Here is a 25,954-nt window from a genome sequence, read left to right as displayed (position 1 = left end):
GGAAGTGTGCGTTCAGCTAATCCCAACTAGAGAGATATGTGCCTAAGGGGAGGTCTTGTTGATGGCATGGCCCTTGGGATTGGAGCCAAGTGGAGTTTAATTGGAAAGACTTGCAACAGAAAATGAATCACAAGCAAAGTCTCGACTTATGGTTCAAACCATGGGGGTAGTGATGGTGGACAGGAGTGCAAGGGTAGGGGAGTCCTGTGTGAGTCGGAAGGTGGAGAGTTTAATGCAGGGGAATCAGATTATGGAGGGCCTTAGGAAAAATCATGATGTGTTGAGCGGTATGAGGAGCTACTGCCTGTCTGCAGAAGTGATTAAGATGGCCCTTGAGGAAGATGATTGTTGCTGCTCTTCTCAGATTAGATATGGCAGAGCCTAGAAGCTTCGATTTGATGATGCCAAAATTGCCAGGAGCACAAGTGTTGGGAATGGAAGGAGTGTGAAGGGTCAGGGCTGGAGAAGCAGATGTGGAACTGTGTCTGGGTGGTAACTGAACCCATACCTTTAGCAGTGGGGCCAGGGAAATTTCCGGGCCAGAGAAACCAGAGAGGAGAAGGGAAGTGAGGCATGAAACTGTTGACAGAACGATCACTGGTGGCAGTGCTGTTCAGATAGTCTAGTGCACTTAGAATGTTCCCGTGGGAATGAAGGGGTGGTCTGTAGTTTATGAACTGTAGAGGCTGTTACCTGGATGCTACAGGTGGACAGTGGATGTTTGTCTCAAATCGCCCAATCTTAGCATGGCTATCTACCCCAAGCCAGTGATAGATTTTGTCCATCCACATGAAAGGTTAGGGAGGGATTTGAGTAGTTATTTTTGTACCAAGTCCAATGTTTCACACTGAACAGGAAAGGAAAGTTTCTTTTTATTTTCTTAATCCTGCGTAAAGTGATTTTTTTCCCCCTCCTTTCTCCCAGGTTCGGCACCACACCAAAATCTTGAAAAAGTTTATGATACTATACAGATGTTTTGGCACATGTAGGAAGTAGCTATGCTGTTAGAAATGGTTTGTTTGAAAAAAGTAACCAAAGTTTCTTTCCACCAGATAATGATTCCGCATGAAAACCGAACCAGTGAAGCCATGTACAACAAAATGAACATCTCCCAGCTGAGTGCTATGATTCCCCAGGTTAGTGAAAGCAGCCCAGGAAATTGTATCTCAACTGGTCATTTGACAAGCAATTCTGTTTCACCTGTGTGTAAAATTTTACCTCATAAAAGCTACCATTGGTCTTCTTGCTCATCGCCATCTCTGTCAGTCATCACATAAAATATCCCTTGTCTATGCATTGGGATGCTGTCTGCTCTATGGAACAGAAAACTTTTCTAAGAGTGGCCTAAAAACTTAAAGCCTATTTCCTTATATGGACAAAAGTCTAGACATAGGTTGCTGTTGGTGTCGGTTTAGCTGTTGCACAACGTTGTCAAAGATCCAAGTTCTTTCTTTCCACTCCACTCTTTTTAGCATGTCGGCTTTTTGACTGCATATTTGACGACGCAGGGTTGTAAGGTGGCCGCCATAGCTGCATATGTCACATCTGTCCTCAGAGCAGGAAGAAGGGGCAAGCCCCAGTATGGGCCATGTTTAACTCTTCTACCAGGAAAAACCAAAGCCTTTCCACGTGTCATCCCTTTATTTCTTACTGAGTAAAACTGGGGCATGTGGGATATACCTCCTTACAGGGTAGGCTGGGCAAGTGAGTGACTGGCTTTCCATTTCACTAGTGGAGGCAGGCAGGGGAGCAAAGAAAAGGTAAAGCCTGGAAAGGACTTTCCAGGTAGCCAGGTCAAAATGCTAAGACAGTGATGCTATGAAGGGGAGACACGTGTTACTCTGTGTTGTTTGTTTCTCTCGGTGTAAGAAAGGCTGTGCCAGAGGGAGAACCAGAAATGTCGTGGGGCATCTATGTCTATGGGGACAGGAGAGTGAATGAGCGCGGAATGGAGCCGAGTGCAGGGAGAAGGGAGGTGAGTGCTACTGCAAGAGGGATGGAGAGAGAGAGAGAGAGCAGGAGAGAAGGTGGGAGGAGGAGATGGGAGGATGAGAGTGCAGGTACGTGAGCGCATGTGCTGCTGGGTGCTCCATACACACATGAGCTCCATACACAGATGGCACAGGCACATGCTCCACTTATACTTTAGCCAGCAAGTCTGATCTGGGTGGCAGTGATCAGGCATTTATCTTCTAGATTTGAGCAGTTGGATGTTTATATGGTCTGAGATCACAAGCCGTGGATTACATTCTACTGACTCTGGTTGCCTTTCTCCTCGATAGTTCCCCAGCAGAGGTTCTCTCACTGTGTTTTTTTTTGTCTTTGTCTCCTCAGTTTGACTGGCTGAGCTACATCAAGAAGGTCATCGATGTCAGACTCTACCCTGAACTGAAAGACATTGGCCCCTCAGAGAACGTGGTGGTCCGAGTCCCTCAATACTTTAAGGATTTGTTTAGGATATTAGGCTCTGAGAGGAAGAAGTAAGAGCTTTCTTGTGCATTTTACTGTGACTTTTATTTTTCCTTTGAAATTACAAGGTCTTCCCCCTCGTGTCCTTTGAAAACTGTTTTAAAAGAAAGTTATATCAAAAAAGTCTTGGGGAAAGTTGTGGTGTCTTTTGTGACAAATGAGCTGAGACCATCCTCTGGTGTAGTTTATTTACTACAATGACAACAAATATACAATATTTTTGCCCCTTATTTCTGATCTTTCTGCATATTCCCTCTGAAAGCCTAAATTGTTTATTAGTTTTGGAAACTAGTTATATAGTGATGTTATTTTTTGAGATTTCTATATGAACATCTTTGTTTTCCTCTAGTTCATTCTTGGTCTTTGGCTGTTTTTTCCATCCTTCTTCTTTTAAGCCAATAAGTCACTTTGTGTCAATAAACCCAAGTACCAATACTGAAAAGACTTAAGACCACTCAGAAAGCTGTAGAAAAATTAGACTGGTGAAAGAATGTCAGGAACTCTCAGGTTTTTCTTTTTTTAAACAATATTTTAGAATTTGTTGCTTTGTTCCTTTGGCACTACAAAGCAAGGGAATTCTAAAAATGTTCTGGAAAGATAACTTTTTAATTGACATATAGTTGATTTACATTGATATGTTAATTGCTGCTGTACAGCAAAGTGATTGAGTTCTATCTATACATTTTGTAATATTCTTTTTCATTATTGTTCATCATAGGATATTAACTATACTTCTCTGTTCTATGCAGTAGGACCTTGTTGTTTCTCCATTCCATATGTAAAAGCTTACATCTGCTAACTGCAGCCTCCGACTCCATCTCTCCTCCAACCCCTTCCCCCTTGGCAACCATTAGTCTGTTCTCTATGTCCATGATTCTATTTTTTATTTCATAGATAGTTTCTTTTGTGTCATATTTTAGATCAGGAAAGAGAATTTTTCATCCTCATGAAGCCATTCAGATTTGACTACAGAAAATGAAGCATAGGAAGGTCAAATAGTTCACAATCACAGTTTAATAGGCTAATTGCTGGACCATGATTAAAAATCATATTTTCTTTTATAAAAATATTTGTTTGACTGTGTCAGGTCTTAGTTGCAGCATGTGGGATCTAGTTTCCTGACCAGAGATCAAACCCAGACCCCCAGCATTCAGAGCATGGCGTTTTAGCCACTGGACCACCAGGGAAGTCCCCCAAATCATACTTACTTATTTGGACTTAGACAAGGTTATGTTGCCAGGAATTATGTGAAAAAAAAGAGGCACCTGGAGAAGTCTTGGGAATAAAATTTAGCATCCATCCCCACCTATGAAAACATTTAGACACTTTTGAAGAACTCTTCTTTTTAAGATGCTATTTTCTTAAAATAAAAACAATGTGTTGTTCATTGAAGAAAGCATACAGAAAAGGGAGAGTAGAAATAATAAATTCATTTCAGATTCTGTGTGGGGTGAAACCTTGATATTCCAAGTGTGATCTGTGGATCGGTAATGCCAACAGCATCACCTTGGGCCTCTGGTAAAAATGCAGATTCCAGCAGTCCTCCTCTATAGATCTGGAGCGAGGCCTAGACATCTGTATTTTAACCAGCACCCCAGGAATCTTATGATTAGTTTTTTTGGGGGGATTCACTGCTTTAGAAACTTTTTCATGTGTACTTCCTAGCTCTGAAATTTTGTAAAATATGACCCCAATGATTTTGTACTCCTATGCCACTGAGTTACTCAACACTTCTTAAATTGTGGTGGTAATTTCTGTTGAAAGATGGAGTTTCCATGCTATGTACACATTCTCCAGAACTTAGTGAGTTGGTTTCTTCCAGTGTCTGTGTTATCTTCAGTTGTAAATTAGTAGGTAATTTTTGAAACTGTACTAATTTTATTTCCACAAAAGCCTAATTGACAACCAGGGAGTAATAGACTGGGCCTTGGTTTACTGTATTAGATAATCTCTGTGGTGGTGATTACACTTTAGAACCGCAGGATCTGTCATGACAAAAAGGGCCAAGAAAGACCATGACTGAAGGGAGATTTTAATCTGGTTCTTATTAAAATGATAACTTAGATGTAAGCATAGTGAACTACAGTGGAAGAAATGTAAATAGAAAAACTAACTGCAGACATTATGTCCGTAACATAAGATGATCTGCAGATATTTTGAACCTTCCAACTCTCTGTCACATAGTTTACTCTTTAGCAACTGATTCATCAGAAACAACTTGTATTGTGTGTATGTTGGGATTTCAAAACACTGTATGCTTCTTGAAAATTTTGATAACACGTTATTTGCGGAGCACAGTAAGTTTTTTTAAAGACCACTTTTATTTATTTTTAAACTCCTTTATTTATCTATTATTTATTTATTTTTGACTGCATTAGGTTCTTCGTTGTTTTGGATGGGGTTTATTTGCAGCAAGCAGGGGCTACTCTTCATTGCATTGTGCGAGCTTCTCGTTGCACTGGCTTCTCTTGCTGTGGAGAACTGGCTCCAGAGTGCACAGGCTTTAGTGGTTGTGGCACATGGGCTTAGTTGTTCCACAGCCTGTGGGATTTTCCCAAACCAGGGATTGAACCCATGTCCCCTTGTCCCCTGCATTGGGAGGTGGATTCTTATCCACTGAACCACCAGGGAAGTCCCCACAGTAAGTTTTTTAGACTGCTAATCATTTGCTTGGAGGAAAGCTCCAAGCAGATCCTCTCCTTGGGTTGTAGCACAAGAGTGGTCAAGGAAATGTGCCCTCGGGTTCCCATAGTTACTTTATTAGTCAGGACATACCAGTCACTGTAATAAGCACCCCTACACTTACTGGTTTGTACCATGACGATTGTACCCTATGCTCCTGGAATGTCCAGCATGGCTGTCCCTGTAAGGCAGCTTTCCTCCAAGCAGGGACTCAGGAACTTAGACTCCTTCCATCTTGTGGTTCTGCCTTCATCTGGCCTTTTGGAATCTTCTCCATTCAGCTGATGGATGGGGAAAGAGAGTAGAGGATTGCATAGGAAGTTTTATGGGAAGGCCTTGAAGTGATATGTGTCCATTCCGTTGACCAGAACTCAGTCACATGACCAATTTAACTGCAAGAGAAGATGAGAAATAGAGTCTAGCTTTGTGCCCAAGACCGAAATATCAAAGAAATTATCTAATTTTTTGGTTTGCTCCTCTCCCTCACCCCCATGAAACAGTGAACATTTGATGGTGGACACTCCTGTAATTGTTTTTATAACATCATGGCCTAGTATGGTACTTCTCACATGGAAGATTCTTCCTAAAAATTTCTAGAAGTTAACCAGATGGCCCCATGACCACTATCTGGGAGGTGACACAGAAGCAGGACTCCAAAGGATAAGGAGGAGTTTTTCAGGTAGGGGATAGTGGAAAAGGAGGGTGTCCTCAATGTTGAGCATGTTGGGTGATGGGACTAACATTAACCTGGATGTTGCCTTTGAGGGGTTTCTGGACCTTCCTAGCAGTCCAGTGGTTAAGACTCTGCTCTTCCACTGCAGAAGGCGTGGGCATGATCCCGGGTCAGGGGACTAAGGTTCCACATGCTGTGCAGCATGGCCAAAAAGAGAGAGAGAAAGAAAAAAGTGGCAACAATTTCTGGTTTAGTAGATCTTGGGGGAGGCCAAGGAATTCTCAGGTGATGCTGATGCTGCATAGCTCTGGGCAGCCTCTAGGGTTTAGGAAGATCTCTTCAGCTTTGAGAACCTTTGAGAGGTACCTGTTTGGCTTACCTCAGGTGGTTTGGCTCAGAGAAGCAAATGCAAGCCATGGAATCTGAAGATCCAAATGTTAGTCCTAGATTTGACACATGCTTAGAAGTACTTTGACCTTGGATCTTTGTTTTATTTATTTGAAAATTGGAATAATAATAATAACCACCCCATAGCATTGTCATGAGGCTCAGAGAAGATCTTTATGATCTTTTTTTTTTTTTATGATCTCTTAAATGCAATACAGTACAAATATAAGCTGTCACTAATTGACAACAAGTGTCAGAAAAATCTTCTTAAAAAAAAATCTCCCTCATCAGAGGCTTTGGGAAATGATTTCACGTTGCTTTGTGGTGGATTCTCTCTCTCTTGAGCCTCTGTTTTCCTCTACTTTATTGATTGCCATTTGGGGGAAATTACCATACTGCTGAAAATGCTTTTTGAAAAGAGAAAGATGTGTTATTTTTAAGGACTATTGCTGAATCTTCTTTTTGTTTGGTTTTTTGAGCATTAAGTGGCAGTCATTCAGTCATTCCGGTCAGATCTGTTCCTGGCGTGTAATATTAGCACTCCAGAGCTGTGCTCCCCACTGTTCTGTCAGTTTATTTATAATGATGGAGCAGCTCATCAGTGCCATTGTCTCCCTGTGCGAGCTTCCCTGCTTCTGGCTTCTACCTGTCAGAGGTCCTGTGCTGTGGTCTTATAATGCCTTGCCTGTGGAGCCCTCACACACTGTTCTTTCTTCATACCCACAGATTTTTGGAAAGTGCCTTTGTTGGAGGGTTTTGACTGGCCAGGAAATCTTGGTGGAACAAGAGGGGTTAATCTGTCCATGTGTGGCATGGGGAAAAGCAGAGGCTTTCGAGTCAGACATATCTTAGGCTTGTCTAGCCTTCTTTGCATTCCTCGTGGCATCTGGGAGGATACTTGGCCAACAGTGAGCTCTTGGTGTCTTGCTCAGGATTAGGGATGTGAACTCAAAAGATCCAAAGGAATGACCTGAAACTACATGCTTATTACACCTGTTCTCCAACTTGGTTACACCCTGGACTTAGCTGGGGCGATTTAAAAATAATATTTGTGCTGGGTCTCATCCTAGAGACACTGATTGAATTGGTCTGGAGTGGCCTGGGCATCTGGTGATTGTAAGTTGGGGACCGACTGAGTATGTGATCCTGAGGCGTTACTTAATGGTTCTAGGCCTCAAGTTTCCTGTCATGTAAAATGCATACGAGGACATCTCTCCTGTAGCGGTGCTGTGGGAGTTAGAGGTAATACGAGATGCCTTAGCAGTGTGATTTCAAGGGAGCTGGAAAGGCAAAAAAATCTAAGACCCCAACATAGTTGCATCATGCTGTGTCTTTTACTGCCACCATCAGGCCCCATCCTAACACCATCATTCCCCAGTTAATCTGGTGCATCACAACCACCTTGAGGGAATAGCTTTTGAATTCATGTAAGCATATCTGCTGGCCATGGATCTCCTTTGAATCTGTACGTAGGGATCCAGCACAGCTCTCACACCCTGGAAGCAGTGTTTTAAGGTTGAAGAGCCTACAGACCTTGCATTAGGGTTGGTCTCTGCCCCTTTAACATTCTAGATATTGGACCCTAGTTGCTGCCTGCATCTTCCCGGCTGTAGCTGGCCTTTCTGCCCAGCTCTGTGAGTGATGAACTTCCTCACCATCCCCGCTCACACACAAGCTATTCCTTCATTATTTAGCTTCAGAGAGGCTAAATTCTTGCTCCAGAGTTTATATTCCCACTCCACACCCTGAAGCCTTCATGGTCCAGGGCCCATCCCTCTCCTGACTCCTACTCTCATCCCTCAGTTTGAGGCAGGCACTCTTCCAGCCAACTCTCTGGCATGCAGTTGTGGGTGCTAGGGTCTGTCACATCATTGCTATGTGCTTGCCTGTTTCCCCTGCTCAGCTGAAAGCTCCGGGAGATCAGGGACTATAGCTTCCTCACCTTTCCGTCTGCCAGCACCTAGAACTATTTGTATGTATCAGGTGTTCAGGAGGTGCTGAATGAGCGAATGAGGGAAGGATCCCTTGTGTACTTACCATGTATCCCATTCAATGGAAAAACCCATTTCTATGAACAAGCTGAAATCTGAAGTCCCATATCCCCCAGCTAGACTTTTATGTTCTCTGAATGTAGGTGTGAATTCCTATTTATTTGCATTCCTCGTGGCATCTGGGAGGATACTTGGCCAACAATATGTGCTCAGTGAGCACTTGTCTTGCTCAGGATTGGGGATGTGAACTCAAAAGATTCAAAGAAATGACCTGAAACTACATGCTTATTATAGTGCCTCAGAAGAGCAAAGACAAGGGCTAGACTTTGCTGATGAGAGTGGTGGTCTCTGAGGGGAAGTGTGCATACTTAAACAAAATCCACGGGGTCTGAGAAGAAATATTTTTTAAATTGTTAGAAAAAAGTTTATTTATTTGGTTCTGCTGGATCTTCATGGCTGCACAGGCTTTTCTCTAGTTGCAGCAAGTGAAGGCTACTCTTTAGCTGTGGTACACAGGCTTTTCTTTTCTCTCTTATTATGGAGCATAGTCTCTAGGGCACACGGGCATCAGTCGCTGCGGCCCACAGGCTCAGTAGTTGTGGCTCCTGGGCTCTAGAGCATAGGCTCAATACTTGTGGTGCACAGGCGTGGTTGCCCCACGGCATGTGAGATCTTCCCAGATCAGGGATCAAACCTGTGTCTCATGCATTGGCAGGCAGATGCTTTACCACTGAGCCACCAGGGAACCCCAAGAAGAAAATTTTAGAACCTCTATGTATCATTCTTTCTACTGAAAGAATAGCTAGGCTCTATTAGTTTTGCTGTATAGATAGCCATGAACCCTTCATTTGATCTATATACTATATATGAGAGTGGGCAGTGTTACCTTCACTGATTAGTTTTTATTCCATATATTGAAAATAATCTCAAGTCACTTACATATACCTATATATTTATGAATTTTACTATTGGTTCAATCCTCACAAAATGAGCAAATGATTGAAAAAATTCTTGTAGAGAAACAGGAGTTGAAACTATTATTAATAGTATAAGCACAAAGTGAATGGGAAGAAAATGTCAGAAGTGGCCCTTCTCCCACTCTAGTTATGCCATCTTGGTTGGCCAGATGACAAGATAAAAACAGTGGTGTTCTAACCAGATCTGGGAAGGATATGGTTGCAATATTTTGAAATAGTCAAGATGACTATATGGGATGCTGATTTACATTGACTGTTGTTGTATTAACCTAATCCTATATGGATAATGTGTATTGAAGAATTAACTAAAAGTGTTTGAAGGATTAATTAAGGACTTTGGAAAACATCTTTATTTCATTTTATCTTTCAAAATTTCTATTTCTAAATTTGCTAAAGACATTCCTGATATGTTAGCCCATTAGTATATCTCTATATAAATTAAAATAGCTATACATATGTTGGGTGTATACACTGAAATAGATTTAGTTGCTAAGAGTGAATGTCCACTGAGTTAGGATGCCATGCAAATGAGAGTGTGGGTTATTCTTGATTGGCCAGTTACCATCATCGTGTCACACTGCTCTCACATGGCTGGCTGACCCCAAGAGCCATCTCAAGAATGTGTGTTATTAGTCGCCATGGTAATGGCACAGCTGGGAGGGGATGGGTCATTAAAAATTCATCATCACTATTGAGTTGGAAATTAACTCAGATCACACATACTTTTGAGGTCAAGGTGCCTTTTGCTTATAGAAAAAGGAAGAAATCAAGAAAATGTAATGGATTTTTAAAAATATGTGTTGTGGATATTATGAGTGTATGGGGTTGTTTATGTGTTTGGAAGTGAACAACAATAAGAAAACCTGAAATTTACTCTGTCAAACATTTTGTTAGTTATTTTAACTTCACAATAACCCTGTAAGGTAGAGGTCATCCTCATTATATGATGAAGAAAGATGAAATCAATGAACTTAAGTGACTTGCCCAAACTCCCACATCTAGTAGGTATCGAACAAGGGTGCATATCTAGGTAACTGGCATTAGCTGGTATATTGCATTTTGTTTCCAAAAGGTAAGAATCCATCTGCATTTTGTCAAGTCACCTAATAATTGGAAGGTATCAACAATTTCTAGGCATGAAAGCATGGATAACAGTGGACTCCATGTTGTGAGTGGGAAAGCAAAATGTTCATGCTGAGACCTGGGGCTGGAATTTTTGTATCATCTGTCTGCATTAGGTGGTGAAAAGCAAGCCATTTTTGGTTGAGCTTATTGACATTGTATCATCTGATGTCATTTCTCAAGTGAAAGTTCTGCAGTTTTGTATGAGCAAAAGGTCCCTCCATGGAGCTTTGCCAACAGATTTTCCCAAGGTGTTCTGCAGAGCATCAGATATCAAGCTTAGTACAATAAATGTGTTCTCTTTCTGTTAACAGGACCATTGCCAACTATTTGGTGTGGAGGATGGTTTATTCCAGAATTCCAAACTTAAGCAGGCGCTTTCAGTATAGGTGGCTGGAGTTCTCACGGGTAAGTTTTAAGAAGATTGCAGTGTTATATCACTGGATAACTTTACATGCCAGAACAGTCTGTATATTAACTAATCCAATAAAAATCATCTTTAGGTATTGGGCAGAGGGAGTTTTACAGCTCAAGTTCTACTTTTTTTTTTTTTTGGCTTTATTTCTTTTTATTGAGGTAAACCTTATATACAGTAAAGTATATTCAAGCTCTTCTTTGATGAAGGTATATAAAGATATTTAGGGCAATACTTGAGACCATCACGTTTTCACCCTCCCCTTCTTACCAATTTATTCCCCTTTCCCCCAGTGTTTTTAAGTGGGTCACTATAATTATAATTTTAATATTTCTTAGTGATATATTTGTAGCTATCTTTAGTTTTCAGTATTCTGAATATTCAGAATATGCATGCTATATGTATTAGATGGTAAAGTTTCATCTTTAATTTAGGGGTAGTGTTTTGTCTCTAGCTTGATCTTCAGTCTTTTTTTGCCTTTTTTTTCTTTTTCATTAGTGTTGGTCTTCTTAATTCAATCTAATTTATCCTAATTCTACTAGGCCAACGAGGCCTAAATTTAGTCTCCTCTGAGATGTGGCTCAACTGCCTAAAACACTTTTCTTTTCCCCCTCCTCATCTAGCCCTGTGATCTCTGCTCCTCTCCCACACTTGTTCTCCTCTTTAGCTTACATAAGTGTCACTCTTAGTTTCAGAGGCTTTTGTCTGAGTGATTCTCTTACCAATACAGACTTAAGGGTTTTGTGGCTCTTTTTTTTTTTTTTTTTAACATTTTAAGAATTTGGGGACCTTAACAAATATTTTAAGTTAATTTTCTCTTAATTTGTAGTTAAGTAATGGAAAATTTTGTAAGCTCTAATTTCATTTAATAGACATTTTAATTATTAGGGAAAATGGCAGCTAGAGAAGTTCCTAGTGGGTCATTGCTCTTGAGTAGTAGCACAATTATTTTGGATACATTTTGGCCCTTGAAGTCACTAGGGTACTGAACTTGATAGAAAACATCATAAAACAACTATATATATTGAGGTCATATCAAAGGGTTAACCTGTAAAACTAGTAGATTATATATATGTGTCTGTGTGTATTTTTAACTTCTGTGGATCCCATAAAAGATGGTACCCAGCTGCTTTCCACTCCCACTGTGAAGAAAATAAGAGAGAGAGGTGTAAGAAGTAGTGTGTGAAAATTTGAGGTTAGGTATGAAGGGATGTTTCTTAAGCATAAAGTGCTAAATATAATACTGAATTGCCAAAGAAAGTTATAGGATCTCTTTATCTAGAAGTTTTTAAAATAGATTCATTCCGTACTCTCCTCAGAGAGTGGTTATGTTATCAGAAAGTAGAGGAAGAATAGATAAACTTCAGTGTTAATCACATTTGCTCTGTACCTACAAGCGGGGTCTAATATCATTCACCGGATGCCTCCAGCCACCATTCTCAGAGCCTCCCCTTGCTGTCTACCTTTACTTTGCATTTTGAGCGCTCCAAACTCCCAACCCACAGGGGCAACTTAAATGATATTAATTTCTTTGTCTTCAACCCTGAACAGTAAGCTTTTGAGCCTTCCAAGTCCTGCTTTGGACCTTCCTTACTTGTTTGTAAATATTTTCTTATAATGGTTTAATTGGGACAGATGAGAAAAACACATCTATTTTTTACTTGGTTACCAGTGTGTTCTGTTATGACACAATGTAAATATACCTCCTGGGTTGTTCATGGTGGGCATATTTTCCTGGTCTGTCATGTGAGTGTACTTTCCAGAGCAAGGAAGCCTTTGCTGGGAGTGGGGGGACTTTGATCACCCATTGATTTTAAACCTTTCTTGGTAGAAGTTTAGTTCTCAGAAGGTATTAACTACCATCTGGACACTTGGACAGTATCCTTTCATGTCCCTGCCAACTGCAGAAAAACTATGCTATTGTCTACATCCTTTGTTCAGTGGGAAAACTGGAAGGAAAGGAGGGATACATTATCATCCTCTCTTAAAATATTTTCTCTTGGTTTTATATATAATGAGACAAGCAGAATATTTTTCTTCATTCAATTTTACCTTTGGTTTACTATCTGACACATGTATATGGGTTGCGGGATGCAGTGTTTTGTAGACTGTGTCCTTCAGGTTCTTGGAACATTTTTTCAGCCATTGGTTTTATCCAAGTGAAGCTCAGTCTGGTTCGATTATCTCCCACAGGTAATCCAGGGGACCACAACTTTGTTGCCTCAGTGGGACAAATGTGTGAACTTCATTGAAAGTACTCTCCCTTATGTCGTTGGAAAAATGTTTGTGAATGTACACTTCCAGGAAGACAAGAAGGAAATGGTAAGTGCTGCCCCCCAGCGCCCCTGGCTGATGAAAACAGTGGCAGTTAAACAGATCCGAGATAGATAATATGGTCAGCAGGCCAGTATCAGCCTTCTAGCTCTTAAAGTGATGAATCTAGATAACAGTTTTGCTTCAAAGAGGAATTCTTGCAGTACCATATTAATTCAAACTCAAATGTAGAATGTTATCATGAAAATTTATTTATTTTTTTAAATTTAAATTTATTTATTTTAATTAGAGGCTAATTACTTTACAATATTGTATTGGTTTTGCCATACATCAACATGAATCTGCCACGGGTGTACCCGTCTTCACGTGTTCCCAATCCTGAACCCCCTCCCACCTCCCTCCCCATACCATCCCTCTGGGTCATCCCAGTGCACCAGCCCCAAGCTTCCTGTATCCTGCATTGAGCCTGGACTGGTGATTCGTTTCTTATGTGGTATTATACATGTTTCAATGCCATCATGAAAATTTAGAAATGAGAAAACAGCATGAAATCATGCCATATAGAGTCAGAATTTCTCCTGTAGAAATTAAATGTGTTCAGTCAATGCTTAGGAAAAAGAGGGCCTGGATAATTTTGGGATTAGATATTTGAACCATTGTAATTACAAAAGATAAAGATATTCCAGACAAATTTCTTTGTTTTAAAGATTAGGAAGCTGGAGACCCAGTGATGAAATGATTTGTAATATATTTAACAACTTTCCTTTTTTGCCAGTTATACTTAGGTATTTTCTTCAAAATAAACAACTTAAAAAATTGAAGTATAGTTGATTTACAGTGTTGTGTTAGTTTCTGGTTTACAGCAAAATGACTTAGTTATGTTTGTAATAGTTATATATATACTATAATGTAACAATTAGCAATGTCAAGCATCTTTTCATGTGTCTATTGGCCATCTGTGGAGAAATGTATATTTAGGTCTTCTGCCTATTGTTTGATTGGGTTGAAAAGAAACAATTTTAAAAAATTTATTTGTTTTTAATTGAAGGATAATTGCTTTACAGTATTGCATTGGTTTCTACCAAACATCAACATGAATCAGCCATAGGTTTACCCATGTCCTCTCCCACTTGAACATCCCTCCCCAACGCCCCGCCCAAACAAACAATTTTTATTGAAGTAATAGTTGCTTTACAAAGTTGTGTTAGTTTCAGATATACAGCCATGTGATTGTTATACATACATATATATCTATTCTTTTTCAGATTCTTTTCCATCATATGTTATTATAAGATACTGAGTATAATTCCCTGTGCTATATAGTAAGACCTTGTTGTTTATCTATTTTATATATATAGTAGTATGCATTTGTTAATCCCAAACTTCTCATTTATACCTCCCCTCTTCCCCCTTTGGTAAATATAAGTTTGTTTTCTATGTCTGTGAGTCTATTTCTGTTTTATAAATAAGTTCATTTTTTTTTAAGATTCCACATTTAAGTGATATTGTATGGTATTTTTTTTTCTCTGTCTGACTTACTTCACTTAGTATGATAATCTCTAGGTCTGTCCATGTTGCTGCAAATGGAATTATTTCATTCTTTTTTATGCTTGAGTAATGTTCCATTGTGTGTGCTTGTGTTTGTGTGTGTGTGTGTGTAATATGTATATATATTGCACCTTCTTTATCCATTCATCTGTTGATGGACACTAAGGTTGGGCTTCCGTTCTTGGCTATTGTAAATAGCGCTGCTGTGAACAATGGGATGCTTGTGGTTTTTTTTTGAATTAGAGTTTTCTTTGGATAAATGCCCAGGAATAGGATTGCTGGATCATATGATAGTTCTATTTTAGTTTTTTGAGAAACCTCCCTAATGTTTTCCATAGTGGCTGTACTATTTTTTTCCATTCCCACCAACAGTGTAAGAGGGCTCTCTTTTCTTCACACTCTCTCATGTTTAGCAACTACTGCTGCTGCTGCTAAGTCGCTTCAGTCGTGTCCGACTCTGTGCGACCCCATAGATGGCAGCCCACCAGGCTCCCCCGTCCCTGGGATTCTCCAGGCAAGAACACTGGGGTGGGTTGCCGTTTCCTTCTCCAATGCATGAAAATGATAAGTGAAAGTGAAGTCGCTCAGTCATGTCCGACTCTTAGCGACCCCATGGACTGCAGCCCACCAGGCTCCTCTGTCCATGGGATTTTCCAGGCAAGAGTACTGGGGTGGGGTGCCATTGCCTTCTCCGAAGCAACTACTAAGTGGCTTAGAAATAGAAATACAATACAGGGACTCCCCCCCACCCCCACCCCGCCTTTGCTTTCGCTATCCTCTAAAAACTAAAGAGATGTGATATTTGTTTCACAGAAAACACTGTCAGGTTTTTTTTCATAAGCTTAAAAAGAAATCTTTTTATTTTGTAAATTTCTAAACATATATGGAAAGAATATTGTAATCAACTTCCATGTACCCATGATCTGTGCCTATTTGTTGTAGTAGCATTAATGACCCAGCCAGATGAATCCACTAATAGAGGCTGAGGTTTAATTTCGCTCATTTACTGAACAAATATTTGTTGAATGTCTGTTATATAACAGACACTGTTATAGGCACTTTTTGAGGCAGCAGAGAACAAAGATCCCTGACCTCACTGAGATGACAAAAAAAAAATTAATACAGTTGTATACATTATGATAAAGACTCTGGAAAAGAAAAGAATGAGATCAGGGTAAGGATAAATCAGGAGTGCTGGAAGATGTGAGTGTGTGGGGAGGGTTGTAGGATTAAATGAGATGGTCAAAGAAAGCCTCACTGTGAAGATGACATTTGGTAAAGATTTGAAGGAGGTGAGAGAATCAGATACGGCAGTTATCTGGAGGAAGAGTATTCTAAGCAGATGGAACAGCTAGTGCAAAATCCCTGAGGCAGGGATGTGCCTGGAGTGCTCCAGGAAGAGCAGGGAGGTCCCTGTGGCTGGAGCAGGGCGAGTGGGGGTGAGAGAAGCAGATGCTGAGGTCAGAGCAATAGCAGGGCTGGCATTTTAGAAGACTTGTAGGACATTGTAAGAGTGTTGGCTTTGATGCTGAGTGGAGTGGGGAGCTATTGCACGCTTTTTGCAGAGGCCTGATGTGACTTGACTTATGTTGAAAGGCTTACTCTGGCCGCTGTGCTGTGAAGAGATTGTAGCAGGTCAAGAATAGAAGCAGGGAGACCAATTAGGAGACTGTCGGAGGGACCAGGCCAGAGGTGATGGTGGCTTGGACCAGGTGGTAGCAGTGGAAGTTGTGAGAAGGCATGGTATTCTGAATACGTTCTGAAGGATAGAACCAACACAATTTGCTGACAGATTTTTTGAGGGATCTGAGAGCCAGAGCTCTGAATCTGATTAAGTGGAAATTAACTGTTAACTGAGTTGCTGTTAACTGAGAAGAGGAGTGCTGTGGGGGAGGATCAAGTTTAGAAGGGAAGATCAGGGGTTCAGTTTGGGCTCCGTTGAATTTGAGATGTTATCAGACTTCCCAGTGGAGATGTCAAAGAGGCAATAAGGGAAGTACAGTGGAGTTTAGGACAGAGGTTGAGCTGGAAGATTGGAGGAGAGGGAAGGTATGAAATCATTGTCCAGGGGAGTGGAGCACTGAGTAAACTGAGGAAATGTAGTATGGGTGCCTCGAGGCAGTAATGGTTTGGGTGAGGTTGGAGGTCATGAATTTTATTTTTATGTTTCCCCATGCCACACGGCTTGTGGGATCTTTTTTCCCTAAACAGGGATCGAACCTGGGTCCTTGGCAGTGAAAATGCAGAGTACTAACCATTGGACCACCAGAGAATTCCCTACTGCTACTGCTAAGTCGCTTCAGTTGTGTCCGACTCTGTGCGACCCCAGAGACGGCTGCCCACCAGGCTCCCACGTCCCTGGGATTCTCCAGGCAAGAACACTGGAGTGGGTTGCCATTTCCTTCTCCAATGCATGAAAGGGAAAAGGGAAAGTGAAGTCGCTCAGTCGTGTCCAACTCTTAGCGACCCCATGGACTGCAGCCCACCAGGCTCCCCGGCCCATGGGATTTTCCAGGCAAGAGTACTGGTGTGGGGTGCCATTGCCTTCTCCAAGAGAATTCCCTGGAGGTCATGAATTTTATAAAGTCTACTCATTTTGGCTGTATGTTTTCCATCGTTTCAGCTGCACTGGAGGAGAAGGTCCATTTTGAATTAGAAATTGAAATTTAGCTAGGTTTTTTTTTTTTGGTGTGCATTCTCTTTATGAAGAATTATATTTTACAAATGGCATGAAGCAGAGTGTCTAGGAATGATTAACTAGGTAGGGGAGGAAAAATAACGTTTTCTCTACTCTTCTAGGTTCTTGGCTGAGAACCTCCTGTAATACAAGATTAATAGGAGAAAAACTAACAAGTTTAATAACATGTATATTTCCTATACTCAGGACAACTGAGTAACTTCCATAAATGGCTGAAGCTACCACCTTAAATTCCAAGTCGAGCTAAAGATGAAATAAGATGTTGAGCAAAGGGAGGAGCCAGTTATAGGTTACCAGACAAAATGCAGTATTTAAGGATGGTTGTTACACAGATTTAAGTCCTTACCTTCTCCAATGGTAGGAGTTTCTAGAGATTTAGTCACTCTCCTCTTCTTGGTTCACAAAGGGAGACCTCTTTACAATGGAGATTATCCTTATAAAGGTTAACTTCTCTCACAAAAGAGTGACTTCCCTGCTTTCAGGAAAATTCCTGTGTCTGCAGCCTCTCAAAAAATAATCAGCCCCAAATAATCAATATGCCAAAGGGACATATTTTCTCTCTGTATGCTCAGTCATGTCCAACTCTTTGCAACCCCATGGACTGTAGCCTGCCAGGCTCCTCTGTCCATAGAATTTTCCAGGCAAGAATACTGGAGTGGTTTGCCATTTCCTTTTCCAGGGGATCTTCCCGACCCAGGGGTCAAACCCATGTCTTCTGTATTGGCAGGCATCACCTGGGAAGCATTTTTGGGATGGTATATTTTGCTCTCCCTCACTAATAACAATCCGTTATAGTCAATCAGATTTGAGTATGTAAGCACCTTGAATGCAAGTCATCATTAAACACTGGATTTAAAGGCAAAGAAAGTTAAAACTCTGTTAAGTCATGATAATTCAACTAGTTGGTATTACATGTCAATGTATATTACAACTATGTATTATATGCTGAAGTTTGCTTTGGAATGTCATATATCTAAGTACATTTACTTAGGGTTTTTTTTCCTGTCTTTTGATACTTGGGAGAATTTAATGCCAAGTTTGAGACTTTATATTTGAACCTGAAAGTACTCTTCTTGCAAATAATTCCACTGAAGAATTAATGTCATTTCAAAATATTCAAAATTCCCATTGTGTTTTCTTTCACTCCTTGGTCAGAGTAAATGGATTGAGAATTTATCAGATAATCACAGTGGTAACATTATAAGCCCTGGAAAGGATATAAAAACAATTAAGGGATAGTGGAGGTGTTTTTATGTAACAGGATTTTTTTTTTTGGCAGTAGAAGAATTTTAAGTAATATGAAAAGTATGTGGATTAATTTGTTTTTCTCAGTTTTGGTGTGAAAGTCCCTTTTTCTTGTCAGCATGTGACATTTTAAAATAAAGTTGATTTTGGCACTCCCCCCGATGTTGTGGTGTACGCGGGATGAGGAGGTAGTGGGATAGTTACACAGATACTCATCTATTTTACATAAAATTATTTGCTGCTCTTAAGCAGAAGCTATTTGCTTCAGGGAATATTTAAGTTGGGAACTTATAAGAGAAATATCTGGCTTTTTATAGCCATGTTGCAGGGCTGTCATCCAAGAACCACCTGGAACCATTGATTTACTTGAAAAACATTCTTTATTATTAGCTACAATGCAAAGAGAAAACCAGAAAGATCCCCATTGGGACAAATTCCAGAGACACTAACTCACCAGAGACACTAACTCAGAGGGAGGGCTGCCATTGTTTTTTTTTTTTTTTTCTCAAAAACAATTGTTAAGCAAATGAATGCAGTCAGAAGGTTAAACTTCAGGTGCTTCTCAAACTTTAACGTGCACCAGAATCACTGGAGGATCTTGTGGGGTAAATGCAAAATCTCACTGCATTTTAACTGGGTCTGGGGTAGGATCCAGGAATTTGCATAACCAGCTCCCCAGTGATGTCGATGCTGCCGGTCCTGGACCACACTTAGAGTAGCAAGGCCTTTGCATTATTTATTTGTCTGCAAACAGCACCAAAAAGCAGCCCTGGTGATTCATGCGAGCAGGGCAGGCATTTGACTCAGGACAGCAGTACATTGGTTCCTAAAGCCTGTTATCTTAGTGCAAGTAACCGCTTTGATTTCAGATTATAGAAAATTTCGTTGGTTTAAATTGGTTTAAATAGACTGTGCCAAACCCTGTGTGCGGGCCTCCAGGCTACTTTTTAGTTCTGCTTTTGTGGTGGTGGTGGTGGTTTTCCTCTGAGCTGTTTTAGTTTTTATTTGAAAACTGGTACCTGGGTTTCTCTAAGAGCCTGCGCTTCTCAGTATCTCTGTCTCTCCAGCCTCTTAATGGCGGATTGGCCCAATTGCCACTGGTTGGCACACTTTGTTCTAGAGAGGATGAAAGGAGTAGTTCACTTTGAGGTTTCCTTTGTAGACGAGAAAGCATCCTTTTCCCCTCCCCAACCTACCTCTCTTCCTTTTAACTGGGGAGAACACACAATTTTATGTTACTCTTTCCTTGTGATTTCCCATATACATGTGCACACAGCCACACATATATAGCTCATATTCATTCACTCACACCTAACTACGGGAGTTTTCAAAATTTAATTAGAAAGGGGAAGGATGGGATATAGAAAAAGGAGAATTGTTTCACAGAAAGCCTCTTAAAGAGGCCACATGGAACAATCAGATACTATCTGAAAGAGCCTTCCAGATAGTGAGACAGGGCATTAATCCATGTGGGACTGGCTGCAAACGTGACTTAGATCACAGGGACAGGCCAGTGGAGTGAGAGTAGGGAGTTGTGGAACTCTGGACAGCAGCTGACTTTGTTACCTAAAGTAGCACTATCCAGTAGAACTTGCTATGAGCCACGGATGTGTTTTCTACTGAAAGTGAAAGTGAAGTAGTTTCGGACTCTTTGGGACCCCATGGCCTGTAGCCTACCAGGCTTCTCGGTCCATAGGATTTTCCAGGCAAGAATACTGGAGTGGGTTACTATTTCCTTCTCCAGATCTTCCTGACCCAGGGATTGAACCCAGGTCTTCCGCGTTGTAGGCAGACACTTTACTGTCTGAGCCACCAGGGAAAAAGTAAAAGGAAACAGGTGAAATGAATTTTGATACTATATTTTGTTTAATCAAATATATCCAAAATATTATCATTTCAACAAGTCGTTAATAGAAAATTGATGCAGTAGTTTTTATGCTTTATTTTATATTAAGTCTTTGAAACTGCATGCATGTTTCATATTTATAGCACATCTCAATTTGGACTATCCCTGTTTCAAGTGTTCACTTGCTGTATGTGGCTACCACATTGGAGAGTCCTTGTCTGAAGAATTGAAGAGGGATACTTTGAGATCAGCATGGCAGGGCTCAGTCCCTGGGTGAGTGGGTGCTAGTAGCCAGGACTGGGAAGGTAGAGTCGTCAGTGTCTGACCAACTGAGTTTCTCAGAGGGCTCTAATATGAGAGGGGAAGGACTCAAGTAGTCCCCACAAGGGATTCATGTCTGGGAACAGGGATGGGAGTTGAAGTCAGGCCGCTACTTGCTGAGGCTGTTTCAGGTTCTCTGGGATACCAGCAAACAATCAACAAATTCCAAATTCTGCTCTGAAGTAAGCACCTTGGAGGCTTGGTTCTCACTGGCTCATGGACCGGGTGGTGTGGAGTCTGCAAGTTAAAGGTGTTCAGTGCCTGAAAGTTGCAAAAGACTCGGTCAAGGCAAAAGTCAGGAGTTCCAAGTTCAAATCCCCTCAGAGCTAGTGAGGAACATTAAATAATGTACAGAACTAAAGCTGGCTGAGTGTCAGCAAAGGCTGGGGCAAGTGGAGTGAGGAGTGTCAGTTGCCCCTGGGGAATCTGAGACCCAGTACTGGTGATCTAGAATGGCTGTGATAGTCAGGATTCACTTCGAGCTCTTTTCATGCAGGATGCCTGCTGAAGGTTGCTCAGCTTCTGGTTTTTTGAGAGAAGTCAGAAATATGGAGTTTTATGTGAAATAGCCCACATTTTAAATCTGGGCAGTACTTTGGAGGCCAAACTGAATCTGTCCTTGGGATACCATTTTGTGCCTTGTACACTAACATTTTTTTCTCCAGTTTTCAGAACCCAAAGTCATGACCTTGTCTGTCAGAGAACTTCTTTAATTTTTTCATGTTATTTAGAAGGAGATCATGCATAATTTAAAAATACAGCATATTAGCTAAACATTTAACGAGTTGCTTTTGTAAAAAGTTATATGCAGAGTATGAAAGTGGAACTCTCTCAGAGAATTCATGATATCTTGTCACTGTCAATAGAGATGATGCTCCTGTCTTACCGTGACAAACCCTGATCTGTAGGCTCATGACCTGAGTGACAGGAGAGAAGATTTAGAGGTATGTGTTTATGTAGGAGGGTGGTCTAAAGTTGTTTGTCTTTCATTTTTTATTATTAATGATAATTAATTTCTATAATGTATGTGTAAATGCCCCAGATAGATACCCAAGTCCATGGCAGGCACACGAAGATCCCAGAGATGGCTATATAATGTTTTAAAAATCTGGTAATGATAAGAAAGTAGCTAACTTTTACTGAGATGTAGTTGGATGTCTGGTATGTGTTCTAAGAGCTTTTGGTGTGTGAACTCATTTAGACCTCACAATAGTCCTATAATTGCTTTTACTGTCCTCATTTTCCAGATTAGGACACTGAAGCTCAGAATTTAAGTGAATTCCCCAAAATCATATAGCCTGAAAATGGTTAGGTGGAATTCAAGTTCAAACCATCTAGCTTGAAGTGGGTGTTCTATTCCCTTGCCTCTCTCTGAAAAACACTTGAATCTTCACCATTTTAATGACTGGAATGAGGAGACCTGTCATAATGAAGAGACTTCTTAGTGGCTTGTCCTGTAATTCATTCACTCTTTGTTGCTGTTCAGTCATTCAGTCGTGTCCTACTCTTTGTGACCCCATGGATCGCAGCACGCCAGGCCTCCCTGTCCATCATCAACTCCCGGAGTTTACTCAAACTCATGTCCATTGAGTCAGTGATGCCATCCAACCATCTCATCCTCTGTCATCCCCTTCTCCTTCCTTCAATCTTTCCCAGCATCAGGATCTTTTCTAAATGAGTCAGCTCTTTGCATCAGGTGGCTAAAGTATTGGAGCTTCAGCTTCAGCATTAGTTCTTGCAGTGAATATTCAGGATTGATTTCCTTTAGGATTGACTCTTATCAGGAAATTATTTATTCATATATTAAGATCTTATACAAATAAAAGGGATGTATTTCCTATTTCTTAGCATTTTAGAAGTGGGAATCAGTTGAAGTAGATTTTGCTTCTAATATTTCCATATTTTAAAGACAAAGAGTGTGAAAGCACTATCAATTCAAATCTAACCAGTTGACATTGCATTTTTCACATTCATATAATTTTCAGAAGAAAGAGGGACACAGTAAGAAACAAGCTGATTATCAGAGATTTCATCTAAGAGCAACATTTGAGGTATATCTTTGGCTCAGTGCCCATACTGAGCTCAATTTCTGGGATTTTCTACATATATCATTCTAAGGAGTGATCACTGATGTTTGGAATGATGACCTAAGGCTCTGTAAGATTTCTCATCAAAACAATCTTTAAAATGTTTACCATTTTTTTTTTGGTTACGAAGCAGAAATATAAATATATACCTCAAAGAACAATTTTCTATCATGTTGCTGCAAAGGAACAAAATAGATCTTTCTACTTTGTGCTTTAAACTGTAGTTTTTAAAGGATTCAAGGAAATTGGAGCTTTCATTTGAACATTTTGGCTGAATTAAGTTATTAAACTACCTAGTTTTATTTCATTATAGACACTGTGTCCCCAAATTACTTTATTCATATAACTCAGTTCTGCCAATTGGCATTTTATTGCTGTTCTCTCAAATTTTCTGTTTTTGTTATAGGCTAAACCCTATTAAAGAAAATTATTCGGATACTTGTTAAAATTTTACAGAGGATTTTACTCAGGACTATTGCAAAGGGTGTCAAGATTTTCAAAGTAAGAGAGAGAAATATCGGGCTCAACTCTGACTATAGCCGAGACAGCTGGGAATTTATGGCCAAAGAGCAGGTTGAAGGAGTCAGTGAATGGAAAATTACTAAGAGAAAACATTCAAAGGTCAAGGGACTTTTTTTCTTCTTCTGTTTTTTAGTTGTGCCATGTGTCATGTGGGATCTTAGTTCCCTGACCAGGGATTGAACCCATGTTCCCTGCAGTGGAAGTGTGGTGTCCTAACCATTGGACTGCCAGGGAAGTCCTGGTCAGGGGGCTTCTGCTGAAGGCAGGCCAGGGTGCTCAGATATCAAGAGTGGAGGGGATTCTCTCTCAACTGGCTTATCAGGATTCTTGGTAAAACTGGGCTGTGCAGGCCAGGCAAGGACAGGATGGAACCACCATTGAGACCTAGTCAAGAAGAGGATGTAGAGGAACCTGGCTGAAATTTGGTCAAGGAGAGAGACTTTGTCAACAGTGAAATAAAAGATAAAGTCTCTTCTCGTACATTGATAGTCTGTATGCAGAAGGCTAATTTAAAAAGGAACAAATCTTTTATTATACTTTCGATCGAGACTTTATTAGATGACTAATTAAAACTTTACTTACTGTGTCCAACAATTCACTGATTCCTCCTGTATTCTAGTAGCTTATTCCTTTTTCTCTTTAAGGTAAGGACATCATTCATGTCCCCAAGTAATGCCATAGATGACCTACAGTATCTTCCAATTTTCTGAGTGCTCTGCATGAGCAATTCTGGTAGTAATTCTTCACCCAAGAACAGGTTTCTCCTCCCTCCCCATACTGCTGCAGCTGGTCCTGAAGACTTAAGTACCCACATGGGTCCAGTCGCAGTGGTAGAGTTTGAACTTGCAACCTCCATACACTAGCAGTTCACCTCATTAGTTAGCCAATATAATTGAATTGATGAACTGCTATTAATATTCAAGTTCTTTAATTCCCCTGCTCACTGTTTTTCTCAGTGGTTGAGTAAATGAGATGTAACTCTAACGTTAGTGGCAGAAGTCACATGAAAGTCAGTGTCATGCACTATAGCAATGCCCTTATACTGAGGGATTCTTCATTCCTTACAGGTGCTGCTCCTCAAAAGAGCTGGTCTCAGTATAGCCACTGTACTGATAGAGATCAAGCTCCCTTCAACACAGCTCATGCAAAGAAAGGATATTCTATCTGGCTATCAAGTGTCCCTGTTTCTGTTTGCCTAGTCAATGGTATCAGCTATAATATCGGCCAGTTTCTCTGGGTCTTTGCAGAATTAAGTTTTGCAGTTTCTCTGGGTCTGTCTGAATTAAGGCAAACCAAAGTGATTTGAGTTTTAAAGGACTTCTAAATACAGTTACAAAACATTGACCTTATAAAGAAGTTACATCTGATTTTCTGAAAACTGGCATATATATAAATCTCATAGCCCACTTCTACTCTTATCATTTTGGGCAAATTAGCCTCTTCGTTTCTCTGTTTTCCTGTTTATGAATGGTACCCAAGTTTTGCTGCTATAGCAGTACTCTGTAACACTCAGCCACCAAACTTCAGTGGCCTACTGTTGATGCATCTGGAGTTAGCTGGTGGTCCCCCAGGCAGCTCTGCTTATTTTGGCGTGGTTTGTCCAATGTCTGGGGGCCAGCTGGTTGAGGCTGGCTTCGGCAGAGGTAATCAGGATGACTTGGTTCTACTCCAAGTGTTTTCCTTCCATCACCCAGCCAGCCTGGGCATGCTCTCCTAGTGATGGCAGAGGTGCAAGTGAGCAGGCAGAGACCATGAGGCTTCCTGAGGCCCAGGTTCAGGACTGGCAATGTGTCCTGTCTGCATTCTGTTCACCAAAGCCAGCCACAAGGCCAGTCTAGTTTGGCAGAATGGGGTGATAGAATGCATTTTTTGGTGAAAGGTCCCATAGCAAAGGGCATGGAGGTATAGAGTTAAAAGCCATCGTTGCAGTGAATCAGACATAGGGATACAAACAGTACCTAGCTCGCTGGTTTGTGATGAGGATTGAGTGAGATAATCCACATAGAAGGTTTAGCACGATGCCTAATGCATAGCGAGTGCCAGTGAATTACTGTGTGTCATGCCTAAGGTTAATCATGAAGAGCAAATGCATGCCATCGAAGAACCATGGCAACCCTCCTGCACTGACAGCTCTTCTTCCGAATTTCTCTTCAACAGAGTGAGTGTGAGGTACCTGGGGCTTTTGCTCTACCTAGTTCTCCATACATGCCCGGTGTAGTACCTTTCAGTTGGGTTAAAGATCCTTTTAAGGCCTGTGCCCTGGCCACATTCCAGAACCTGCCCTACCATTTAATGCTAAATCTGGCTCTTAGGAGAGTCTCATGCAACTACTCAAGGAGCCAAATGTAATTTCTATAGCAGATCCAGGTTTCACAACTCTCTGCGGGCTAAATCTTATTACAACAAATGTCATCACACCCCAATCATGACAACTCTTTTTAAGCAAGCTTTGGTAAAATGACATCCAGCAAAACAAGTAATTTAGAAGGCTCATTGGGAATTCTTTGGGAATTCTTTGGAAATAAGTGTGGACACTGCTCTTGCCCTTGTCCTCGAGTGTGCTGCCACGGTAATGACACATTTGGCCCACCCTGCTTGTTTGTTGATTCTGTCTCTGGATAGCATTGGACACTATTTTCTTTGCCACTTATGATTGGCCACAGTCTCATCAAGCTGATCAGACCTGTGGGCTGCAAA

The 25,954-nt window shown here is 40.8% G+C and overlaps 1 protein-coding gene across 8 annotated transcripts in view; it reads left to right on the top strand.

Moving 5' to 3' along the window:
• PHEX (phosphate regulating endopeptidase X-linked) overlaps window positions 1-25,954 on the top strand; it is a 245,020-nt gene that overhangs the window by 61,046 nt on the left and 158,020 nt on the right. For all 8 annotated transcript variants that reach the window (XR_011565209.1, XR_011565208.1, XR_011565207.1 and 5 more), the window contains 4 exons: window positions 1,053-1,136; window positions 2,335-2,480; window positions 10,616-10,709; window positions 12,910-13,038. Coding sequence is in view for 1 of the 8 variants with exons in the window: in XM_070783865.1 (XP_070639966.1) it covers window positions 1,053-1,136; window positions 2,335-2,480; window positions 10,616-10,709; window positions 12,910-13,038 (453 nt within the window). In the remaining 7 variants the exon portion in view is untranslated. The remainder of the gene's footprint in view (window positions 1-1,052; window positions 1,137-2,334; window positions 2,481-10,615; window positions 10,710-12,909; window positions 13,039-25,954) is intronic.

Source organism: Bos indicus, chromosome X, assembly GCF_029378745.1.
Source record: "Bos indicus isolate NIAB-ARS_2022 breed Sahiwal x Tharparkar chromosome X, NIAB-ARS_B.indTharparkar_mat_pri_1.0, whole genome shotgun sequence".
Classification (NCBI taxonomy): Eukaryota; Metazoa; Chordata; class Mammalia; order Artiodactyla; family Bovidae; genus Bos; species Bos indicus.
Note: the sequence above shows the minus strand (reverse complement) of the source record. Positions and strands in the feature narration are given on the sequence as shown.